Source organism: Stegodyphus dumicola, chromosome X2, assembly GCF_044657685.1.
Source record: "Stegodyphus dumicola isolate Sdum_Otavi_A_Nest chromosome X2, ASM4465768v1".
NCBI classification, from domain to species: domain Eukaryota; kingdom Metazoa; phylum Arthropoda; class Arachnida; order Araneae; family Eresidae; genus Stegodyphus; species Stegodyphus dumicola.
The window spans coordinates 73,932,720-73,959,154 of record NC_140781.1 but is presented as its reverse complement, the minus strand read 5'-3'; the positions used below and the strand labels follow the sequence as shown (position 1 = coordinate 73,959,154).

Genomic DNA, 26,435 nt, shown 5'->3' with positions numbered 1-26,435 from the left:
CTTTGCAGGGCCCACCAGCAGCTAAGCTGTAAAATCACTGAACACTAGTAGTTTCAACCTGGGTTTGATTCCAGGCAAACAAGCTGGCTGCCTGGCCATTAGCATAGCTTGTGTAATGTGGAAAACCATGAAACACATGGAAAACTATGAGAACATGTGGAAAAACTTGTATTCGAGCCAGTTTGCCTTAGAAGGTTCCTCCATGAAGGCTAGGGAGGTAGCCCTAGTGGCTTTTTGTATAATCAACTAAACCCAAACCATCAGTTCTTTCCATGGAACACACACAAATTGAGCATTAATTTTTGCAGTATTAGTAAAATTCATCAGCCTGCATCAATCCTAATGCATATGTAACTTGAAATAATTGTTGTATAGTTCTTTTAATAAACCTGTTTGTGTTATGTGTTCTGTCACTTCTGTGTATTACACTGGTGTGCAAAAATTAAGGACGAGACGGTATTTTCAATATAACTTTGTACAAAAGCTTTCCAAATCAACACATTTAATACCGTAAGATCCCCATAACGTAAGAACATAACGTAAGCAACACTTACTAAAAGAGAAATCAGAGGGATAAAGAGAAGCTTTATTAAAAAAGTAGCATGGAGCGCAATGCAACTGAAGGCCGAAACATCCCTGTGATGGGTGTCCAGCAAGAAACATCCGGTCTTTAATAGGGGATATGATCTCCCCTGACTGCTAGGCAGGTTTCACAGCGTCTGCCCATGCTGAGAATGAGGGTGTCAATGAGTTGTTGAGGCATTGCTGCCCATTCATCTTGCAGTGCCAATCGAAGCTCCGGAATCATTACTGGTGGTAAGGTACAAGCTGCCAAGCGTCTGCCTAGAAAATCCCATACGTGCTCGATGGGATTGAGATCCGGAGATCGTGCCGGCCAATCCATACATTCAATATCCTCACTCTCTAAGAGCTGTTCGGCAGCTACTGTGCGATGACATGGTGCATTATCGTCCATGAAAAGGAACTGCGGACCCATAGCGCCTCTAAAAAGACGCACATATGGAAGAAGAATCTCGTTACAATAACGGGTCCCGTTGACTGAACCTGCGTCTAAGATGTGAAGGTCTGTACGACTACCAAGCATGATGCCTCCCCAAACGAGAACACCGCCACCTCCATACCTGTCCCTTTCAATGATGTTCGAGGGATGATTGCCGCTTCCCCGCTCTCTCCAGATGAGTATGCGATGAGAATCGCTACTCAGACTGAATCTGCTCTCATCTGTAAAGAGTACTCGTCCCCATTCATTGTCTCTCCAATTCCAGTGTTCCCGGCACCACAGAGAACGCCTTCTCCGATGAGCAGGCGTTAGAGGTACACACCGTACAGGGCGTCGTGCAAACAGACCACTACCGCGCAATCTTCTGGCCAGGGTAAAACGCGATATCGTTCGTCCAGTCGCCTGTGTCGTGTGTCTAGTGATTTCTCCCGCTGTCTGCCGCCTGTTTCTTCTGGCCTGTAAGGCAATATATCGGTCATCTGCGGGTGTGGTTCCTCGTGGACGACCACTACTAAACCCCCGGATAGCTGTTCCTGTAGTTTGAAATTGTCTCCAAAGTCGTGAAACGATGCTGTGAGCAATTCCGAACTCTGCAGCCACACTTGTCACACTGCGGCCTTCCTCCAACTTCCCAATAATTCGACCTCGGGTAAAAGCATCCAGATGTCGTCTAACAGATTGATTATTCGCCATTTCTCGCTGAGGCAGCAACTCGGTGTGATTTTAACTGCTATACGGTGTGCAATCTCTTTGCCAGAAATACTGATCTTACACCGACAACATGCTTTATACTACTCAGACACTCCCCCATTACGTCTACCTGCATATCTGCGCATGTGCTACCGTACATCACCTTACTTAATCTCCTGATTGGTCTTTCTGTCCGCTCTGCCTCTTCGTTCAGCTGATATGCTAATTTTTCGACTTCGTCCTTAATTTTTGCACACCAGTGTATGTGACGCACAGTGTGCCTGTGTTCTGTCATTATAATACTCAATTTCTGTATTGTGTTTAGATGCTTGTATTTAATAAGCTATGTGTGCAGAGGGTATTTACACATTTTTGTAATGATTTTTCAAATATTTATATATAAAGAAATCTTAGGATTTTATCTTCTAATATGTTAATCCGATAGCCTTTTGTCGAACTATCATATTACACTTTGATTTCCAAGATAAAAGTCCTTTTCTTGAAACATCATGGTTGATTTTATTCTGCTCTTTCTTCGCAATCTTCCAGAGTTCATCCAATTTTTTAGAATGCCGCATATAATGAGCTGGTTTTAAAAGTCCAGATGCACAGTAATCCATAGGTGACACATCAGGAGATTTGGGTGGGATGCAGTTAAAGGAAGTAGCATCAATTTCAGTTTCATTTCTGGTTTTTCAAAAAATAGAGCAGTAGATTTAGAGGCATGTCCTTGAAACCTTATCCTGACGAAACTTAACACAGTGAAGATTGTTTATATAAAGAGACAGAATTTCTTCTTTAAAAATAGGTGTTAAAACATATTTCTGATAATAATTCAAATTAATTGTGACTTTTTTTCCTACTTTCCTTATTTTAATTTTTCCATTGTAAGAGAATCCAGTAATAACTTTAAAACCGTTAGAAAAACTTTCCTTGTTTTCTCTGAACCAACATATTGAGTCTTTTTCTCCTCTTTTTCAATAGTAAATTGATCTTTTTTCTATTGCAATCAGCTAAGTATATACAAGCCTTTTCAATTGTATCTATATATTTCCATTTTTCACTATCGAAATAATTTTCATACAGCAATCTGCACATAGTCTTGTGCTGAGAAACATGTATTGGCATTAGGCAATGAACATCATGTTTTTTTTTTGATTAACTTTAAATAAGATTTTATAATTTTGTTCACAGTTCCTACAGATATATTTAAAGATTTTGCAATAGCTGTTACGGCTGCTGGATTTTCCTTTAAAACATGAGATGTGATATGATTTAATAAGAGCTATACCTACTTCTGTTTGGTATGCATTTTTTATCTTTTTCCCAGTCAGATGTCAACTTTGATGTTTCTTTCCTTTCATATTAATTATGTCGCTTATCATATGGGTAGAAATATTAAAACCATGCTTTTGACATCTCTTTTTTTTTTTTTTTTTTTTGAATAAGAGTTCGGACAGCACAAAAATATAGCCTTCAATCCATTGTTTATTTTTTAGCAACATTTTAAAGAAAAGAATATTTTTAATGCTGCAGACGATAATTAGACGTTATTGCAATTTGATGCCAGTCATTTTTGTATTTTAAAATTAATATTTAAATTCATGGAGAAAAGCAAGATCATTACAAAAATATGTAACCACCCTCTGTATGAGTATGTGTGCAGCCTCTGTTTTGGGGTTTTTAAAAATAAGTATAGAATGCTTATTTTGTAATATATATGCAGCATATAATACTTTATGGACTTGTTTTGTGTATTACAATAGTGTGTACTTCAGTTTTCTTTGTTTGTAAATCTTGGAGGGGGAAGGTAGAAAGTTGTAAAAATCATCGATTTGGTTCATATTAATGATTAATTATTCCATGGATTCATTTAATATGCTTTTCCTTTATGAATTTTCTCAGTTATATTACTGTGTAGTCAATTGGAAGTATGTAAATTTAATTGTAACCATTAATCTCTGTCCACATGCGGATGAGTGGATAAGATCACTGAACTCTGGTAGTTAATCCCTTGCTTAATTCTTGGCAGACAGGCTGAATGTTTGGATTTTTCATGAGTTTTCCAATATGTAACATAAATGTGAACTAGTTTCCATTAAAAAATTCTTATCCGTTCTGAGGCGGATATTCCTTGCATGCTTTGCCATTTTTAAATAATCAATCATTAATTTCTTTTGATGTTTTTTGAATGCATGGTTGTCTATTTTTTTATCATAATTTCTAAAGTTAACGGACACTTTGCAAAAAAAGGTTATATATGAAAGATAAAAAATATGTAAATCAGCTGTATAATTTGCTTTAGTAATAGTCACTTAATTCTTCATTTTCAATTTAGGTATTTCGTCTCTCTGTTCTAAAAATACACTCATGTCCATAAATTAAGGATAATTTGGAGTCACACGGAAATCGAACTCTAAAATAAATATATCACCTGTAAAATCACTACACACATCTTCGAGAATCATATGCAAATTTCAGGAAGTAACCAGATGACACCGATGGTACCTCACAATGACAAGAGTGTAAGAGAGTGATATATATAAGGAATATAGGCAAAAAAGTAAAATTGTTCGCAGGCACTTTATAAGTATTTCAGTGCAATAACCAAATAGTTATGACACAAAGGACGCATTTGGATGATTTTTTACGTGGTAGAATTATCAGCCGTCTGGAATGTGGGCGTACCCAACTGGAAGTATCAGACAAACTTGAAATTGCCTAGAGTGTCATCTTCAGGCTTTGGCAGTGATTCTAAGATGATGGTAACGTGAGTAGACGTTACATCACAGGTCGCCCCAGAGTTACAACGCCGAATGAGGACCGGTATTTGGCAGTTACTGCCAAAAGAAACAGGCGGAGCACAGCCTCAGACCTGTCTCGTCAGCTCTCTTCAGCCACTAGTACGACAATTTCAAGGCAGACCGTGTACAGACACTTAGGGCAGATTGGTCTATATGCTCGTAGACCTTGGGAAGGGCACTATTCACTGAAGTGTGAAGAAATAATGTACACAAGTGTACAGAAATCCACAACAATATTATTTTAATTATTTATTAATTTTAATAGTTGTTACAGACCTTTCAAACACAGAAATGAATAAAATGAACAAATTTCTGCTGTAAATTTTTTCATCAGTGGGTTATTGCTGTACTGTTTTAATGTGACCATCTTTGGAAATTCTTAAGTTACAATATGCATAGCAGCCAGTAGCCAGAAGTATGAAACTAACTTAGTAAGTTTATTGGTGTAATTTTCTAATTTTGATTAAATTGTTTATTATTTAACATTATAAGATAATTTCTAATTTCAAAATAATAGCATGCGTATTTTTGTTGTTAAAAAAATAATTTTGTGTGAAGCTGTTAGAACATTATTTTATTTATTCTTGAATAGGGGGAAAATGACAGTACATCTGGTTCAAGTATTAGTATTTCCATTGAAAGTGCTCTTGGTTGTTTTGATTTCTTAAACACTGCAATTGAAAGTGAAGAATTTGAAAATGCAAATGACAGGTGAGTGATTTGATTCTTGTTGTCTTTAAATGTTTACATACTGTACAACATTGAAATTGCAACACCAATTAAAAAGGTGTACAAAACTGGGGTAAGGGGAAAGGTTTTATGCTATGATATCACCCTAATAAAGTAGTGATAATCTAAAATATGAGCTTTTTCAATAATAATGCCATGTCTCACTTTAGAAATATTTCAAAATCTAGATTAAAAATTGCATTGGACCAGTTTTGAGTGAAATGGTGGCACAATGAGTCTCAAACTTAGTCAGATGGCATGGAAAAAGCATGAAAGAGCAGGGAAAAGATAAAAGTCATGGCCATTTAAGAGGCATGGAAAAGATACCCCCAAAAAGACAGTTACATGTTGTTTTCATTCTTATCCAACCAATAACATCTCTTCCTTTTCCGTTTCTCATCACTTTCCACTTATGCCATCTATTGACTTTCATATTTGCTCAGTAAAATGAAATGAAATGAAATCTGTGCCTATTTTGTATGTTTAATATTATTAATAATATTTTTTGTCTTAGATTCAATGATTTCCTTTGATTTTGTTATAACTATGTATATAAGATACTGTAATAAAACCTAAATTAACAGTCATCTGTGGTCATAGAACAGATTAATGTGCTCTAAATTATTTCTTACGGAGAAAATAGTTTCGGTTGACAAACATTTTAAAGGACAAATGATCTTAAGTAATGAATTAAATTTGTGAACCAAGGTTTCACTGTATTGTCTAATGATATTTCCGATCGAACATGCATTGAAAGGTGCCGTCATGCAGGCCTCAAAATTAGGGAACAGTCACAGGCAGTATGTAAAAAATGTAGCAGCAGCTGTCCACATTTATTGAGTACGTGAACAAGAGTTAATCAGGATGTGTACACAGTGGTGTCCCATACCAGCATCCCAGGTCCTGTGCATGTATGAGGATGACAAATGGCTAGCAACGTTAGTTCTCTGCACCTGTACACTTGGATACATATAGCACAATGCTGTAAGCAGAACCAGCATTTTTCTGAAAAGGTGGTACCTCTTCTGTGTACTGCCATCATTTGTAGCACCATTGTAGGCATGTCAGTCACTGCAGAGTCAAGGGAAGCTGTAACAGTGGTCAGTGTGCTGACAGTTTGTGCAGTTGTAGTCATACTGCCCATTGAACATTTGCTGTCTTGTACATGAGCCGAGTTGCTGATTCAGGGTACATGGCATGGCTGTACGATCCTGCAAAACCAAGGGGGGGACAACATGTCTAACTTGTCGGGTGTTAGCGGCCTAGGGCTGCTGTTATCCTCCATGGTGCCTTCATAGTATGGCAATTTTGATGGTCAACCATTATCTAGCACTTTTGCTATCAGTTTTTCAATAAAAAAGGAAGATCCTTTTACTGAGTTGTAACACATAGTCATCCCTCTTTTAACATTTTGAAATTATTTATTTATAAATTCAGAAATAAATTTTTCAGTTATAGATGTGACATTTTGATCAGTGGCATATTCCCATCTTTCTGGTTGTTGAAAAACTCCTCTTTTATTGAATTACAGGGACTAATTGGAGGAAAACCGATCCAAGTGGTCTTTGATTTGTGGTCAAGAAAAATTTTGATAATTCTCAGTAGAAGCATTTTAATTTGCATTTATGTGTTGAATTCAGTGCAATATCAGTTTGCCAAATCTGTTTTCTTCAGTTGCTTCCCTTACTTTGGTCATTTGTGACCAGTGAAACTAGTTACTATGGTTTTTGGAAAGATGTCATGAGAAACATGCTTATTTTAAATAGCATGATTATTTTCAGGTGCAAGTTTTCCATTATTGGTCAGCTGCTAAGATAAACCAATTTTTTTTTTCTTCCAGTAACTTGCTATACTGAATCTACTTTTCATCAAGAGTGACAATTTGGAGCAAATTCTCTTTAAGTTATGAATTACAAGCAGAAATATGGTCTACTGAAATTTTCTGTTTCACCTGATTATGGTTTTCTTCTGAGTCTCAAAACTGCACTGCTGGCCATCCATTGCAACACAAATAAAGACAAGAAATATCTCAACAAAATTTATTTAGTAATGCTCATTTTCTTTCATGTTTAAAATGTCATAGTAAACAGTTAGGCTCACTAGTCAAAGTTAAATTTCATCAAAATGATGATTGAGATGCAAGTTTAAAATTAGAGGTGTATATCTGCTTCCATGAAGGATCTAACAATTTAGAAAAGCAGTGGCCATCACAAATAAAAGTGGGATGAAGGTGTGTTACCATCTAATATTATTAAATTTTTTAAGATACTTTTGTTTAACTGTAATATTTTTGTAATATTTGACTGTATAATATACTGTATCCAGTCATGTTTTTGATATATTATGTTCTAATAACCACTGAAAATACATAAAAACTCAAAACAAATTAAAAATGTTTTTGCCTCTCAATTAGACAATGAAATTTTATGTTGCACTTTATATATAAAATACTGTATATCACTGATTTAAAAGAAATGATCGTTATTTATTATGAAATGGTTTTTGTTAAGGTATCGGCTGTATAATTGATTAAATTAAAATGCTGAATATTAAAAAAGAAATGGAAAATATTACAAATGTCAAGAGCTTTTACATTTTTGCAGTGAATGTATTTTAATGAACATTAAGTATTATGATTAGTCAATTTGTAAACTGTTTCTGTTCTATTTCAATAGAATTTCAGAGGACAACAATATAAAGCCATGTGATCAAAATAGTGCATCAGATATCCACATACTGCCTTTCAATAAAGAAAACTGTAGAAGCAATTTGGATTTAACATCTTTTAATGTTTCATCAGGCAATGAACAAATTGATGTGGTTTTGACAGAACATTTGGTATATTGTTCAAAATTGATTTCAGTAAGTTAAGTTTAATATGTTTTTAATGTAAAGATAATACTTTTTAGCAAGCTGAATGCTCACATATTAGTGACCAGTGAAGTCCTTGTGTAATTTTCTGGTGATCTGAAACTTGCTTTACATTTTAACATATGGAACTACATGCATGCAATTTAAAGTGATTATAATTCAGGTGATGCTCCTGGTGTGGAAATTGCAATGAATACTTAAAACATGAGCCATTCATAATTGAATGCATTAGCACATACTGGTGCAGACATATTGCATAATGTTCTCTGGGATGGTAGTAATTTTTTTATTGAATATTTCAGCTGAGTTGCTGAATTATGTTAGGCTAGTTTGCATCTGTCTTTTTAAATACCTATACAAAACGAGTACATAAAATGAAAATAATGACCAATATTAAATAGGGAATCTTAGATAATAAAATATGGCATTTGGTGACATTTTAGTAATGAGAATAAAATTCGATTTCAAAGATATTGAAGCCGAAAATCACTGTCTAATGAAATGAGGGCTGTGTATGTAGTTCCATTGGATTGTTGAAAGCTAATTTAACTATGTTTTCATTTTTAATTATGTAGTGCATCATTCATTAAAAGGTTATTTAGAAATTTGTAGGTAAACTGATTTTGAATTACCCTGCACAAAATAAAATATATTAAATATTACATGTTTCTCAAATGAAATAGTCTACAAATCATCACCTTTTGTTTGTATTGTATTTATAAGCATCAGAATAAATTCGTGATGATTAAAACCAATAAAAATGTGTTTAATATGCATGGTTTCTGAGAGAAATGCTGCATAAGTGATTCTTAAAATTCTCTCTGCAGTATTAAACATTAGATATTTCTCAAATGCCTAGTCTAAAAATTATCAACTTTTGCTAGTAATGCATTCATAAGCATCATACATTCGGGATGATTAAAACAAGAAAAAATTTATTATTTGTTTTTAATATTCATGGTTTTTGAGAGAAATGCTTCATAATTTATTCTTAAAATTATATAACATGTTTCTTCAGTTCTAAGACACATATTCCACTTCCCCAAACAACTCTGAACCACAGGTTTTTCCTATCAGTGTAAATAACCTTATTCCTCCTCCCTTGAATTTTCTTACACATCACATATAGCACTTAATGGTTTGTTTATAAGGGATTTGTGGTTTGCTTGAGAAAGAATGCTTGGTTGTTGATTGATAACCTGCTGGTAGTGGCTTAATCTGCCTTTCTTTACCACCATAGCCCCCCACCCCCAAAGAAAAAAGACAATGGCACTAGTATCAAAATTGGCAGTTTAAATATTACTAGCTTAGAATCGAATCCCAGGAAGAATGGTGCAGTATTATTTGTAAAAACATTGCATCAGCTAATATTCTTGATGGCTTAAGGTGAATATATTAATAATATATTAATTAAGGTGAATATAAGTTTAAATATTACTAGCTTAGAATCGAATCCCAGGAAGAATGGTGCAGTATTATTTGTAAAAACATTGCATCAGCTAATATTCTTGATGGCTTAAGGTGAATATATTTAAGGATTAAAAAAAAAAAAAAAAAAAAATGTTCAGAGATGTTAGATTGTATATTGATGGAATCCTTTACTTATTTCACTTGTTAATATGTTGAGTTATGGTATCATTTTCTATAATACAGGACTGAAACCATAGAGAAGTTAAATATTGTTTAGTGCATAGCTGGAGTAATGCATCATGTCTAGTAAATATATTTGATGGGGGGAGACCAGGAACATGATGATTTTTTAAACTTGAAAGATATGCTCTATAGTGTTGGTTTCGTCTGTGCTGTTTGGTGTTTCAACATTATCTATTGTATTTGTCTCATTTTTGCCAAAGATCTTAACTTCAAACTAAATAGTTTGATGTACTTGGTGTGATGTTTTATCTTATATAACTTTGAGTATAAAAATCTAGGTCTTTTTTTTGACACCCTGCTAATTAAAGGTCTGTCTATATGAAGTGATTTTATTGGATCTGCACACTCAGCACACAAAGGAAAAGCATAATTTAAAAAAAAAATTGCTGGAAACTAAGCAAAAAATCGAAATCACACAGCACCATCCTTAAATAATTTCCAAATTCCACCATGTTTTCAACACACAACTCCAGGAGCAGGATATTACGCGCATCATGAATTGTTTGTCGTTTGACCCAATTTTTGGTCCAAACGCATTTTCTTCCCCTCCCTTCTGCAGCAGTAGCTAAGTTTAAAATTGCAGCTATAGTAGCAATTTAAAGTAAAATAGTTATCCATTATTTTGACTATTTGACAACACCGTAAGTTTTGTTTACAAATTATAGACAGAGTGATGCTGTAGAGGACAGGAACACAACCTTTTACGGTGATTGGCTGAGTGAATTCCTGTACTAGCGAGAAAATCATTCCGTGTGGACAGGCGAGCTATCTCAGATATTGTTGGCCAGATAAGTCGGCCAAGGAAATCGCTACGTGTAAATGGGCCTTAATACAATTGGTATACTTCCAGAATATTAATGATTGATGTTAATGAATTAGTTTCGGACAGCCAGCACTATTGCTTAATATATGAATGCATAATTCTTTTCATAAAAAGAATAAAATGCAAATTATGTTTTACGATTTTACATTTTATGGTGCAGTCACGCTTCAAGAAGTGTATTTTTTGTAATTATGTGTGAAAAGATGAAAAATAATTACTTTTAATCAAATTGTGAACTTGTGGCAAATATTCTCTAATTGACAGCTTAGTGAAATGTGCATTCTGCCGCCTGATTTGTAGAAAAACACTGAACTTAGCCTTGCCTGTCATTTGTTCAAGTTAAACTAAAGAAAGATATTAAAATTGGGGATATTTTTACATTTCCTAATGTAAATAAAAATTTAAGTAAATAATAGTTTCAGAACATGCCTATACATTCATTCATTGCATGAAGCCATGAAAAATCACTGTACTGCCTTAATAAGAATAAGTGGTACCTTCTTTTTTAATACAGTAAGCGTGGAGTTGCATTTCTAATTCTGGAACAAATAAAATTCAAAATTTTGTAATTTTAGTCTTATCAAAACATGAAACTATAATTTATTATTTGAGCTTTAGACTAAAAATTTCTAGTTCTGTATAATGTGCATTTAAATTTAAGTTCTAGTTTCATGTCAAATGTAATGTAGATCATCACTTTTCAGTATTATTATTTCAGTGCATTGTTGGTTAGACAGTAATGCTATTAGCTCCTTGTACAATACGGATATTGCTACAAAAATGTAGAATTTTACACCACATATACACTGGCATTACTATGGAAATGTAGAAAAATTAGCTTAATTTGTTACTACTGTTAGCTTAATTTATTGATTTAATCTCAGAAAAAGTATGTTTTAATAGTTTGTGATTTGCAGGAAAGTGATGTGTAAGGCTCTTCAAAGTTGCAGAGAGGCTATATGGCATAACGTGGTATTGTAATGTTATATAGCACTTCAGAAATTTTAGAAGCACTTCATTGAAGATATTTTTGACATAAAAAATTCTGATATTTTTTGTAAATATCTATGGTACTGTATATCTTATATAAAATATTAACAGCTACAAAATAAAGTATTAGTTTTAAATATCAAAACATTTTTATTTAAAATTTGAAGATTTCTAAAGGATACTGTTGAACTGCTAAGCTGACTTTAGTTGAAGTATATTGTTTTTCTACATTTATTAAATCTGTTGCCATTTTTAAATTGCAGAATGTTTTTGAAATGTTTCTTTTTTAAGAGTTCAGTCCAGATATATGGGCCTCTTATTCACTGTCCCATTTCTAGTTCTTTCATCATTGCCCGCCCAAGTTCATAATGATTAATCATATCTCCTCATTGCATCAGAAATGCTTGGGAGGAGAGTGTGTAATGATCTCAAGAGCTAATCAAATTCTCACATTACAAAAAACTCCACTTATCAGAATCTATCGTACGAGAATTGGTTGTGGCATTGTATTAATTGCTTCACCTTTAAAGAGATCAGGTTTTCAATTGTCTTCATATAACTCATGTTCTATTTAATTTGTACGATTTACCTTTATTGAATTTCACTGTTTATTTATCATTTAGCTTTACTGAACTTCAGGTTTTCTTCTTGTCCTCTTTGCAGTACTCTTTTAGGTCATGCTCTGTTTGATTAGAAGCCCATACAGTAGAATCCTTATAACATGGTACATACGTTCTGTATTATATGAATCCATGTTGTACAAGTCACTTATATTGTACAAATACATGAGCCGTTCACAGCCCAAAGTGATTAACTTGTTATATTTAAAATAACTTTCTTTAATAATCAGGCTTAAAATACTACATGACAATTTTTATGGCCATTGAACAATAAATGTTTCTTTTTTCACAGGAAATGTATAAAAAATTATGAGTACATATTTTCTACCTTTTCTTTTATGGACTTAATTGTTTTTGCAAATGAGCAACTCACATGCAGTTTAACTTGTGCATAAACATTCATTTATACATATACTACTTAACAACAGATGTAAATGAGTATTTAATATGTAAAAGTTAAAATATTTTTCATTTTTTTTAAAACAAACATTGAAACAAAATTTTTTAAATTCATTTAGTGTTAAATAAAAGAAGCAGTTACACTTTTTTAACATATATTTACTATTGGAGCTATCCATAATTAGGTTCCAATCACGTCTTCTTTTAAATGCTGGTTGTGTTATTAAATAGCTTGAAGATTAATTTGTTTCTTCACTACTATTTTCATCGTTTAAAAGGGTATCTTTTTGTGCTTTCAACAATTTATTATAGTTGCTTTCAAAATCATGTTTTACTTCAAAATATGGAGCTACAAGTAATAACTGCTTCTTTCAGTTTTTTCTAAAATTCCTGAGAGAACTTTGTTGGTGGATCATTATTAATAAAATATGCTTCTCGATTTTTTATCTATTGTAATCCTTCATTTAAGATTTCTGAATTAAAATGTTGCCCTGGCTCACAGAAAATTCATAATGAGTTTACTTCTGCTTGATTCAAATGACTCTGACAGATGCATAAGTTCTTGTTCATATAAGTGTTGATAACTAGTATTAATTCAGTAACATCTTCCTCTTCATGTTGATGAATCCCTCTCCATCTAAAGTCTGGGCAGTATTTCCCCCTCTAATAACAACTTCAGGTCATAATTTTCCTCAACAGGCATTCAGAATCAAAGATTTTAGTTCCTTCAGAGATAACGAAATAATTTCAATGCTATTTAAAATTGAAAAGATCTTTTCACAAGTCCGTTACTGTAGTATAATTTGGATTACAATCAGTATCTTCTAAAATGTATTCCATATATTAATAATGGTTTAATTATTCCCTGGTCTAATGATTGTAGGATTGTCATGTTGGGTAATAAAAGTATTAATTTAACAACCAGATGATTTAAATCTTCTGTGAGTCCTGGCACGTTATCAATCTGTAACAAATCCTTGAAACTGATATGTTTTCTTTTTGAGTAATCTGGCATTTCAGCACTACGCAATTATAAAACTAATCGCGAAATAAAATACCTGTTTCCCGTGTTGTTTTTTTGCTCGCCAGAAAACAGGAAACACTGACTTGAATAGCTTGATTTTAATTTATAGATTATAACCAGTTTGCAGAATGATTTACTTAAGACATTTATGAGAGATTTTTCCCATTCGCCGGACACTTGTGATATTCACGTATGTTCTGCGTTTAGAGTAAATGTGTGTTCTTATGACATTTATAGATTTTTCAATTTGCAGGACATTTTTGATGTTCACATAATGTTCTGCATTTAGAACAAATGTGTGTCCTTTGTTTCTCAATATTGACCTCTTTACTTATATTTTTAAAATGTTTACTTAGTTTCTTTTGTATTATGTTTACAACAACATGTTCATCTTTTATTATTTTCATTTGAGCTTTTTCTTATGTTAAATTTATTGCATGCAGTTATCTTATCCTCACTACATTTTCTCTAATACAATGAACAATTTTAACTTTTATTAAACTGTCTATTAATTGAGCAATCTTATGTAACTTAGCTTTGTTTTGTAGGTCAGTTACATAATCATCTATGTTTTCTGATGCAGTTTGATTTCTGGTAAAGAATCAATGTCTTTCAAATTTAGTATTTTTAAGTATTCTGCAGTGAAGTATCATCTAATTTCTTTACCATGTTCATCAAATGTAATATATTTCAAGATCATGAATTCCTATTACTGTAATTTCCGGAAGAAACGCCGCGGCGTTTCTACCCATACGGTGTTTAGGTGCACTAAAAATAAAATATTTCCTTTGATGGTCATTGTGCATAGTTTGAATAACTTTGTCATTGAACAAAGTTTGAATAATTTTGTCATTGTACATAGTTTGGATGGCCTTGTCATTGTACATAGACCACTCAGTTGTTCCCATACAAAAGACCACTCAGTTGTTCCCACACAAAAGACCACTCAGTTGCTTTTTGTGAACTTTATTTTGTTTAATGAAGAAGAATTTTCTTATGAAGTTGCAAAGTGGGTAGGAAGTAGGTGGAAATCGGTAAAAACATCTTCAATAATAGCAGGATTCAAACAAGCTGAAATTGTATCTTTAGATAAAGAGACTGTAAACCATGAGGATGAACGTGACAATCTGGAAGACTTGGACTTAGATACTTAGATCAGGATTTACAAAATATTTTTAATTCAGAGAGTGAAGAATCGGATTTTGATGGCTTCATATGATGTATAGTTTGCTGTAATTCCTTGTGTAAGTAAAATTTGAAATTTCCTTTTGTAATCCAAATTTAATATTTCGTTGTTGCAACATTTTTTATAATATAATCTGAGTATTACAAATATGGACTTCTTTAGTGGGTAAATATAAGTATATTCGTGAACATAAGTATATTTTCAACATTTCTTACCTTTAATTTATTTTTGAGTTATAGTTTCATTTCATGCATTTTTCTTAACTGATATGTCATATATCAGGACATAGGTTGAGATTTTGCATCTATACGCCCCGCGATGATGTCACGCGCAATTTAATCTACTGCGGCATTTACGCTGATGTGGCATTTTTGTGTAATTTTAATTTTTTCCCACCATTTTTCGAGTGCAGCGTTTACGTTGATACGGACTTTCTTCCGGAAATCATGTTATTTGGAGAAAAGTATTAGTTCTTTCCTTTACTTCTTTATCATGTAAGCCTACTACATAAATTTGAAACATATAAATTTCATCATTTATTTCAGTCAAATTTCATCAACTCTATAGCTTTTAAACTTTCCATTTTGAAGGAGAAAATACTTATTTTTTTAAAATGGTGTTCATTTTGAACTACAAAATCTTATTTATAAATGCATAATTCTGAATTATAATGTAGAACTCTAAAGCTGATTTAAATCATAATAACTTAATGAATATTCTTTTTTTACAATTGTTAAATAAATCTCTTGTAAATTTTAAATTACAAAATTCTAAAATGTGATGACTGCTAAATATCTTAAATAACATATTTAACAAAGAGGAAATCTTGAACCTTTATTTCAGCTTGAGACAATAAGAGTTTTTAATAGGAGATAAATAGATAAAAATGCCTCGGAGAAACAAGCTGAAAGATAGACAAGCTAAAATTCTTTTTAATGGAAGAAAAAATGTAGCAAATTACAGAATTATTCACACATCAAAAACTAAGTTCACTGAGCTGTTACATTCTAGAGCATATTATATTGAGCAGACGCTGAATATGTTGACCATACTCCATACCCTCTCTTTATACTAGAAATACAAAGGAAAGACATTATTTGGAGAGACTTCTAAAAAACTGCACTCTCAAAGTTTATTGAGTCTCAAAGCTGCATTTTTTTTTTAAATTCTAAAGTGTCACTACGTTGACAAGAAATTTCAAATGCGACCAAGGCATGATAGACGGACCTTCAACTTATATCTTCTAGTGTCCTTAGATTAGGCATTAGCCCACAAGCTGCATGTGGTCCATTGCACATTTTTATGCAGCCCCCAAAATAGTTATATTTTGGTGCCTCTTTAATTAAAATAAATTAGAGTTGTAGCACATTTTGAATTATCAGCATGTGATGTGTTTTACACTTTTTAGTTTTATTGAAATCAGGGTAGAATTTCACAGGTGGTATGCCATTCTTATTAACAAGTACTCTGCTTTAAACAGGTTTTACTTCTGTATTGTCATGTAGTTCTTCAGGGTGTTTTAAAATAATACATATTCTTCACAAATGCTGCAAAATTATATAAGATGACAGTAAGGAAGCTTGAAATGATAATTTTAAGAATGTACTACAAAATTAACACCTGGAACTAAAAGAGACATTGATGTAAGTAAAACATCACCATTCATCTCATTTAATTGTTTGGTCATTAGAAATTTATTTTCATTTTCAAATTCACTTTCCCTGATATTAACAACAAGTGTCTAAAAATACTCTTTTATGTGTGGCCTTCTTTTTTTTAAATAACTACAGTGGCCCTTCAGCCGAAATGTTTGGCCAAGCCTGCCTTAACTTATCTTTACAATTGCAGTATCAATGAATTCAGAATTCAAGGCTCTAAAAATAATGCATAACTTTAAGCATATAATTGCAATAAGTAGCCACAAATTAAAGATCTTGTATAGTACGCAATAAATAAGCCCCCGTCTAAAAATACTAAATGAATAATTGAATAATATAAAAAGTATAGAACACTTCAAAAGTGGATAAAATAGAAAATAAAGTAATGAAAATATTTATGTAAATTACAAATGTGTAATATATATACTGTAGTAATTCAGAATTTTAAAGGTAGTGGATTTAAATAACATTAGCAAAGTATTTCATTTCGGTTTTAAAAACTAACTGCATATTAATTCATGATTGAGTTTACATTATGTACTGGGTCATAAACATACAAAAGATGATAGGATTTCATAAATGGGGTTTTTAATGTGCATAAAAATTTTAAACATATGTTAATAAAAGGTACTTTGTATGTTAGTGACATTAATGCAAATTTCTGTAAAGGTTTTGAGCACTGTTTCAAAGGATTTATACACCATTATTTTTTTCCCTTTTGTTTTGCTTTCGTGAGGAAAATTGAAATCATTAAAAATGTAATGCAGCGTTCTAAGGACAGTTTTATGGATAATGAACAAATTAGCAATATATTAATAATTTTGTGCTGAGTTGCATGACATAAAATTTATTAAATAGTGTTTGCTGAGCTTAAATAGCAATATCAAAAGAAATAGAAGATTCTTATTTGTTATATTCAGGTGTATTATCACTTAATAGAATGCAATATTTTTTGTTCTTTTAGTCTCTTAATGCTAGCCAACATATGAAGCTTATTGAAAATTATAATTTGAAGAAATTAAAAAAGCAAAACTCATGTCTGGTAGATCTTTTAAAAGTTTTGAAAATGGCTACTTCTGTCACTTTAGGTAAGTATATTAAATATATTTTTCTATTCTGTTGTATATATTCTTCTTCTATGTTAATGTGTTCTTGTACATCTCCATAAAAGAACTGTATAAAAAGAGAAAGGAAGATTTTTTAAAAGTTTTTTTGAAGATATTTTTCATCTCTGTGACAAGAATTGAGTTAAGCAAATTAATAAAAAAAAAGTTTATTGGGCGCATGCATCAAAACCCCATTTGTCTACATTATTTGTGAAGTCATTTCAGATTGTGTCTATTTCATCTGTTTCAGTTTATTTCCATAAAAATATGTAAATGGCTCATTTTTTTCCCCACATCATTCTTGACAATTTTTCTAAAATATATTTTGCATAAAATAAACTTCAAGATTTTTGAAGTTTGAGTTGATTGCTCCCACTTTTTTAACAGAATATTGGAAGCCTGTTTTTCTTACACCTATGTGGTAAGAACTGAAGTTGATGGAAAAAGTGTTTATTAGGGACATGCTTCAGAACCCCATTTATCTACACTAATTGTGGTGCAGGCCATTTCAGATATGCATGGTTAGGCTTAAAAATGTGGAAATGATTAATTTTTGTGCTTACTGTTTTTGACAATTATTTTTAATGCACTCCTTTTATAATATAGAAAATTGTTCAATTGATATAAGAATAGACTCCATCTCTCCATCAAAGTAAGTCATGAAATTTCCACCTAGAATGCGAAAACAAAAAAGTTCAATAAAGATGCCAACTCCGGTAGTTATATAGTGTAACTAGTCATCGGAAGGGTAACTATAATGGATGGTCTCCAAAGCGATCAGCTCTGAGGTTTCGAGAAGGATATACGACGTTCTAATTTTCTGAATTAGATCCAACCTTGCGTCGAGATTCGTGTAATGAAACAGGCAGGATGAAATAAGCAACTTAAAAACCTCTCTGAGTCTTCGAATTGTGTTTTGAATTAAAATCATAGCCATGCCAAAAGGCATTGTTTGGAAGCATAACAAGCTTATTATATAGAATAGCATTTTTCATTGTATAGCATTAAACATAGGCTCAGTTTTGGTCAAAAATTGTGAGGCCAACACAGGGGTAGTTTTAACTTCACCAGTGACCGGCTGGATATACATTTTACAGGTTAAATTTAACCCTTTGCAGAGCACCGGTAGTTGTGAAATTTTATTAGATTTTGGTTTTAATAGGGCTTTTTTAATATCCATAATTCCTTCTATAAGAAGGTCATGTATGAAAGCATTGTGGAGTCGTGGAATCACGAATTCATTAATTCAAATAAAGGGAGTTTAACTAGAAGATTTTTCCCTTCTATTAAAATGAGATTGTCGTGTCATCATTTCTTCACAAATTATAAATTAACCCAGTTTCTTACTGGACATGGGAATTTTAAAAGTTATTTGAACAGATTTGAGTCCTGAGTCTGTCTGTGACTGTGTCCTCGGCGGCGAGGAGAATGTAGAACATGTGCTTCTTCTATGTCCTAAATATGAGGGCGAAAGAAAAGTCTTGAAACTGGGACTGAAAAATTTTAATATTAACTGGCCTCCAGAGTTTTACCAATTTATTTCCAAGAGAAGTGCTTTTAAGACTTTTGTCAATTCATTGTAAAACTGTGTAATCATCCTTAATTTTATTTCAATTTTCTCTTCTGTTTAGTTTGTATTGTGTTTCTTACTTACTTCTGTAAGCCCCATGTGATACTATGTGGAACATGGGGAACTTGTGTTTCTTTTAATTAAAAAAAAAAAAAAAAATAGGGCTTTTTTAACAAGTATTGTTAATAGGGCAACAAGTATTGTTAATACTTTTGGTTTTAACAGAGCTTATTTAACAAGTATTGTTAAAAAATAAAATTTAATTATGGCCATGTAAATCCATAATGACTAAGGTTATCAAACTACCTAATTTAACTAGTTATAACTAACTGCTTACCCTTAAAAATTATCTCGACATATTAAAGCGAGTTATTGCCTTTCATTAATACTCACAAGATAAAATATGAAAATGTAAAAATTCAAGTAAAACTTACTCTTTGCATCTAGTAAGATTTAAAATAATACAAAATAACTTATCACCTCTGGTGTAATGGCGTATTGGAACCTTAAAGTAGTATATTAACTGGGTCACAACCCCTGGAACTCTACATGAACTTACGACATTAACTGCATCAAACAGAGCCTGACTAACTTTCAACACTTGCCAACCGTGCCTAGATCAGGCCTTTCAAGCTTGTTTTAATCAGCAGGTCTCTCTCTAGGGAAGCAGCAGTGATGACAACATTCAGTGTTTTGTTTATGAATCATGCTGATTAAGATCTTACTTCTCGTTTTAACCTATGCCGTTTGACATAAAATCTACGTGCTATTTACTATAAGACTGACCAAGTATGTGACAAAATGAGACATAAAAAAATTCAACATAAAGCTAACTGACTGTTAGTAAAACGTAAATGTCACTTTTTTTCTTTCAAATATGTCCAACTATTATAAAGTGTAAAATATTTAATGCTACTTGATAAATTGCATAAAATTTATTTTATTCTCAAACTTATTAATAATTATGTTAATTAATTCATGTTTAGTAATAATGCATACTACTTAGGGATCTATTTTATTTTTAGGATGGTATTATGAAAATGAAATTCAGGCATTGATAATATTTTCATTGAATTTATTCAGTTCCCATTTGTTCATATTTCCTTAATTTTTTTCATTAATGGTTCTTAAAAGTCCTTAAAAGTACTTAATTTCTGTGTGCAGAAATGTGTACGAACCCTGGCATTTGTCATGTGCATCAGTATTGCAAGAATAATTTTCATTTTAAAATAAATTTTGTGGTCCCCCAGCCGATATGAATAACAATGCATCACGAAAATAAAAAAAGGGTGTCAGGATTATTTATTACAGTATAATTATTATAATTAATTAAAACCTATATTAAATCATATTATTTTATAATTATTGTAATTAAAAACAATAACAATCATGTATTCTTGTATAATTATTGTAACTATTTATTAAGGAGTTCTTTTCAGCATGTACATTTTAGCTCAAAGATAAAAAATATGTATAACTATTAATTATAATATAATCATTATTATTAACTATTATAAAATTATATATTAGAATTCATTGTACTAATAATATAATGAAAATCATACAAAATATAACAATTGAGTGATTAAAAATTTTTATACGATAAGAATTATATATTACAGTCTATCATGAATTTATGTATATATAGCAAAATTAAGTTTTAAAAACATTTTTGTTTTTACCATAAAATGCAGTGTAATGAAAGATAATTGGAAGTGATGATCGTATTTCTGCTTATATTACTTAAAAAAAAATTGCCTTAACTTTGTGCTCTTTGAATGCTGTGGGAAAAAAACGGGGGAAAAATTAACAATAGAAAGAATCCCTACTACATAAGTCATATCCATCCTCCCTATTTCAAGAGAAAATTGGTCTGAAGGGTGCATGATTGCACTTATGGTCGCAGTTGTGATGGTTGAACTGTAGGAACAATATTTATTTTGTGTTATGTACTATTATAAATTGCTTTTGCAAAACATATAATTTTCTCCAGAATTAAAACTTTCTTTATTAAAAACCTCAGCTGCTCGCTTAACTCAGTATTTTGATGCATATTTGCTATTTATACTTTTTGATCTTTAGTTTTAAGTGAAATAATTTTTAAAAACTCTTTCAGTTATTTCATTTTACTTTTTAATGTGTAAAATTATTCAGTCAGTTGTACCTAATTTGATTACTAGTTAATTGTGTTTGGTCAGGAATGCCTTCCTGTTTGGTCAGGAAAATGAAAGAGAAAATGCAAATTGAATTTGTAACAAACATGTTAAAAAAAATTTCAGATCTACTTTTTTTAAAAGCTTCTTTTGAGCTTAACTGTTTAAAATTTAAAATTGCATCACACATAATTTTTGTTAAGAATGTGGTGTTTTGTGTAATGAGAAAACTAATCTATATTCTGTTGTACATTTTCTGATTATCAGATGACTTCTTTGAAGAAAGTGATGTAGATGTTCAAAAACTCTGGAGGACTGTGGCTGGAAAAATGTTATATTGTGTATCAGAAAATTTCTGTGCTGAAATGGAAAAAGTCATTACAAAAAAGGCCGTTCTAGATGGTTATATGGCTTCTGTAGGTAATGCATCATTGGGATTTCTTGGCTTTTTTTAATTTTACGTATAAGGTTTTCGTTGTTCTGTTACTAATTTAGACTTTTTTTGTTTCAGTATCTCATCATTTAGTTTGTGAAATTTTGGATTCTGGTCACTTTGATTCAACATCTCGCATTTCTGTTTTGCACTTCAAAGCATTCTTTTCTAGCTCTCAAAGCCCAGATTCAGTTCTTTTAGAGTTTGTAGCAGATGGTGAGTTTTATTTTATCAGTTCCATATTATACATTCCACATTTCTGTTGCTGCAAATAATGATCTTCTATAATGTGTTTAATATGCTTGGTGATAATAAAATAAAGGGAAAATTCAAAGAAATTATAAAAATTGACAAATTTAAAGTATTTTTCCCTTATTCACGGTTGTTAGTTATATACTTTCTTAGTAACTCTTGTGGAATATATGTGGAAATTTAAAAAAGTAAATGATAATGTAATATTAAAATATGTATATAAATATAAAAGTAGTGTTTAAAAATGTATTCAGTCCTTTTCATCAATAAGAAAAGTTTATTTTTGATCTCTTTATTATATGAAATATTATTAATTTATCCATGAACTCCTTTTTTCTCTTTAAATGATGTTTGTTTTATTTTACTCTCAATTATCATTTAAAACTCTATAGGAAAATTACTCTCAAACGGCTAAAATTAATAATGAGGAACATCATATTTCATTATCTAATTGTTCACAATAATTAAGCATTATATTGTTTTAATAAGCTAGATTTAAAATCATGAATTTATAAGCAAAATTAATTTTATTCAGCATTTTTGTTAGACCAAAGTTGTAGAATCTTAACAATTTAATTTCATTTAATTGTAAATTTTAACATTCATGTCTGTTCCTTTCTGTCTGTGGAATTATAAATAATAACCAAATAACATCAGATTTAGGTTCAGCATTTTCATGTTATTTAATGCAAAATGTTGACATCTTATGTCACTAGAATTTCAGTGGAAAGCTTAAAATTTACTGTAAGTGAAAGAAAAAAAAAAATGTGTGGAATATTTTAAGGGAACTACTCTGATATGCGCCCGGCGAGAAACTTCCCGCTGCCATATTACTATCTAAATTTTTTGTCTATATGTCGAACTTTAAGCCTAAAATGTCTCCAAAAATGCGGTTTTTGCACATGCAAAAACTACGTTTTGAATTCACGATTTAAGCTAAAAATCCAAAACAAAAACAAAAAATTTAGATAGCAAAAACGTAAAGTTTCTAACCAAAAATATTTGACAAGAATCCATGTACACAGCGACATGTTTTAACCTAAAAGAACATCTACAAATGGCACAATGTAGGCAACGAACGAATGTACGAACTACGCACACCTCGCTTTAATAAATTAACATAACAACAATAAATTTCAAAGAATACCATGTACACAGCATCCTGTTTAAACTTTAAAAAAATCTACGAATTGCACAATTTAGGCAATGAAAAAATCTACAAACTCCGCACACCTTGCTTTAATAAATTAACGTAACAACAATAAATTTCAAAGAATACCATGTACACAGCATCCTGCTTAAACTTAAAAAAAAATCTACGAATTGCACAATTTAGGCAAGGAACGAATCTACGATGTACGCACACCTTGCTTTAATAAAATAACATAATAACAATAAATTTCAAATAATACCATGTACACAGTGTTCTGTTTCAAAAACAACAATAACAACAGAAATTCATACTAAATAACCAATGAACATAACATTGTACAAAATAAGAACAAGAATAAAATAAAATGCACTTACCATGAATTAATGCTTTTTCGAGCAGCAGAAATACCAATTTCATACCGCCTTTAACATGCCGCCACGTAATCACTATCGTATTTACATGACAGCCAGACACACTCCAGAAAATTCATACTATGGTTCACAAATAAATAAAATCACAAATCCCTACTTCTATCATGCACAGCCATTAAAAATAATCTTCCAGACCCTTTTTCCACACCTCCAAATACCCACTAACCCTCAACAGGATGGCCACAATGATAATTCCTTTTGCCGAACTTCAATTCAACAACTTCTACCATTTTATCTTTCCCTCCCATCTTCTCAAACACAGACGCGAATCAATGAGCTCCAGCGAAAGATTGTTCAACGTTAACAGGGTTGCCATAGAACACGCAATCGCACCAAAAACCAGTGCAGAACACATATCGCCACATTTGGTGAAATTAGGGCGTATATCAGAGTTGTACCATTTTAAGTTATCAATTTTGCATATTTGTGTTAAAGTAGCATATATGTCTATCCTTCGCAGAAAATTAAAAAGTTCTTAATTTTCACCATTTAAAGTTAGTCCTTGTTGAATTTGAAATTGACATTCAAACACTACAACGTTGCAAATCTGACTTGTAATTTGTTGCCACAAACTAATATAAACCATATACTGATTTAAGTTAGAAGTGATTATTTGAATATTTGCTAATTGCTCAGTTCAACTACCTTTCTCCGCCCCCCCCCAATCTGTTGTATCCTTTTTAAAGTGTACAATAAGTACTTTGATGCGTTTTGGAATTAGACAAGAAATGAGCCTTAGAATAGTGTAAATCTGGAATAAGACTGTCAATTATGAGGGTGATCAAACATAGGCTGTAATTAAAATTTTCAAAATTATGTTTTGAAAAAGGCCAAATTGTGACCATTTGTTATTAGCTATCCAAGATTTTTTACTTTTCAAATATATGTTTCATGTTCTTTGGTGTGAAATTTTATTGCTTATTTAGTATGTCTAGTACCTCTCAAACTATGCTGACAATGTATAATGTAAAATCCCCGAGAGTTAAAATAGGATATGGGAATTTTTTTCCGGGGAAGAACATGAATCTTCTGTTTGAAAAGAAGTAACCGAATCTTCATTAATTAATCAAAAGTTGGCTACTTAACCTCAATTCTGACTTTTATTCTGTGGAAATAGCCACAAAGCTTCTGTATTTCATTCATTATATAACCTTTGAAGCTTTTGACATTCATAAAAATTTACCTTCTCTGGTTAATGACATCATGTTTCCCCCCCCCCTGACCTATTCAAAATTCTGTCATCCTAGAGTTTTCATGTTTCATTTCTCTTTTCCAAGACAGTTGGCACCACAGTCATTTCTGATGTGCTTTTTTCTCTATTTCATTATGAATATCGTTGGTTATTTTAAAGAAGGGGCAGTTATATCTGAATATCTTCAAATAGATAGAATTTCATTTGAAATCTGAGACAGTTTGTGGATGCGTCTGTGCTCAAGTTTAAATTCTACATTAGTGTGTTTCTCTTCCTTTCAGTTAAGACTTTGAAGCTCACTTGCAGTCTTTTACTTTGTTGTAAGCCCCTTCTAAAAAGAGCTTCATTTGTAAAGGGAAAAGTGAAGATATTTAGGAACAGTAGTAAAATAACATATGAGAAATAGTGGGTTTCAGATTTAAAAATCAATGGAAAAAATATGCTCACAATGAAGTAAATATGTTTTAATAATTTCATATCTTTCAAATGATCTTAATGTATGCTTTATACTTATTATATTTTGGGTAAATATTTTTTGAAACGCTTCGATTGTGGAGTATAAAATCGATAGATGTAAAATTTTTATTCATTAGAAAAAAAAATTTAGTATTGAGATTGTGACTGAAAGGAAGTATATTTGACTTGACTGCCTTTTATTCTTAAATTTTACTGAAAGCACTGCTGGCGGTTTAACTGCTGCATTGCGAAGAAAGTGTACAAGAAATGTAAAATTTGTATAAAAGGTAGAACGTGCTGGAATATCCAAATCATTAGCCTTTCATGACGTGCATTTTCCAGGCAAGAGTGAAGACACCTTGAAGGTGTATAAAAAGACAGATTGAAACGATGATATTTAATTCAGAAATTACATTTACTCATTTTTTACGTTGGAGACCATGTGATGCATTGTGTAAAAAGGAACTAGTACCAGTGCATCTCAGAATTCAATCACAAAGAAATCGTAGTCGACTGGGGCTATAATTGTTGTATTCCAGAATTGCTGTTCTTGTTAATTGAAATCTGATAACTGTTATAAGAATCGGCAATTGATGGGTCCGGTAGAAACATACAGCTCCCGCTCAGCAATACTTGAGAGTACAGACATTTTATCCACCTCATTTCTAAAGTCCATGTACACAGGAGGGACCTTAGGTCAAGAAATTGGGTGTGTTGCACAACACTGAATATGCACGTCTGCAGTGCAGTATTGTCTGCAACACCATATAATATCAGCAATGCAACACTGCTTTCCTACAGCACAGGATTCAGTGCCTACAGCGATACATTCAATGATGCACATGGACACATAGATGGATATCTTTTCTAGACGTCAAGAGATGTCTTTTCAGACGAATCTCACTTTTTCATAGAACATCATGATGACTTTATCTGTGTGTAGAGATGCTTAGGAAAACAAATGTTAGAAGTTTGAAGTCTTATTATGTTATCAGCACAACCCTTGGACTGGTGGCATGAAGTGGTATTCAGTATGAATCCAGTTCTTCTCTAGTCAGTACATCTGATACTTTGATGGCAACTGAAGTTTTAATGCCTATGTCTGGGCAGTGCATTAAGGCCTTCATTGCCCCATCTTTCAACAGGACAGTGCAAGACTGCTTGTTGCCCATACTTTCCTGCTTTCCTGATTATCCAGTGTGTTTGAATCCACATTGTCCA

At 31.8% G+C, this 26,435-nt stretch overlaps 1 protein-coding gene across 2 annotated transcripts in view; it reads left to right on the top strand.

Annotated features, from left to right (window-relative positions):
* Window positions 1-26,435, top strand: part of LOC118181422 (rho family-interacting cell polarization regulator 2-like) — a 151,672-nt gene that overhangs the window by 108,005 nt on the left and 17,232 nt on the right. For both annotated transcript variants that reach the window (XM_035350566.2, XM_035350567.2), the window contains 5 exons: window positions 5,108-5,226; window positions 7,920-8,106; window positions 17,433-17,556; window positions 21,565-21,717; window positions 21,809-21,946. In XM_035350566.2, coding sequence (XP_035206457.1) covers window positions 5,108-5,226; window positions 7,920-8,106; window positions 17,433-17,556; window positions 21,565-21,717; window positions 21,809-21,946 — 721 coding nt within the window. The remainder of the gene's footprint in view (window positions 1-5,107; window positions 5,227-7,919; window positions 8,107-17,432; window positions 17,557-21,564; window positions 21,718-21,808; window positions 21,947-26,435) is intronic.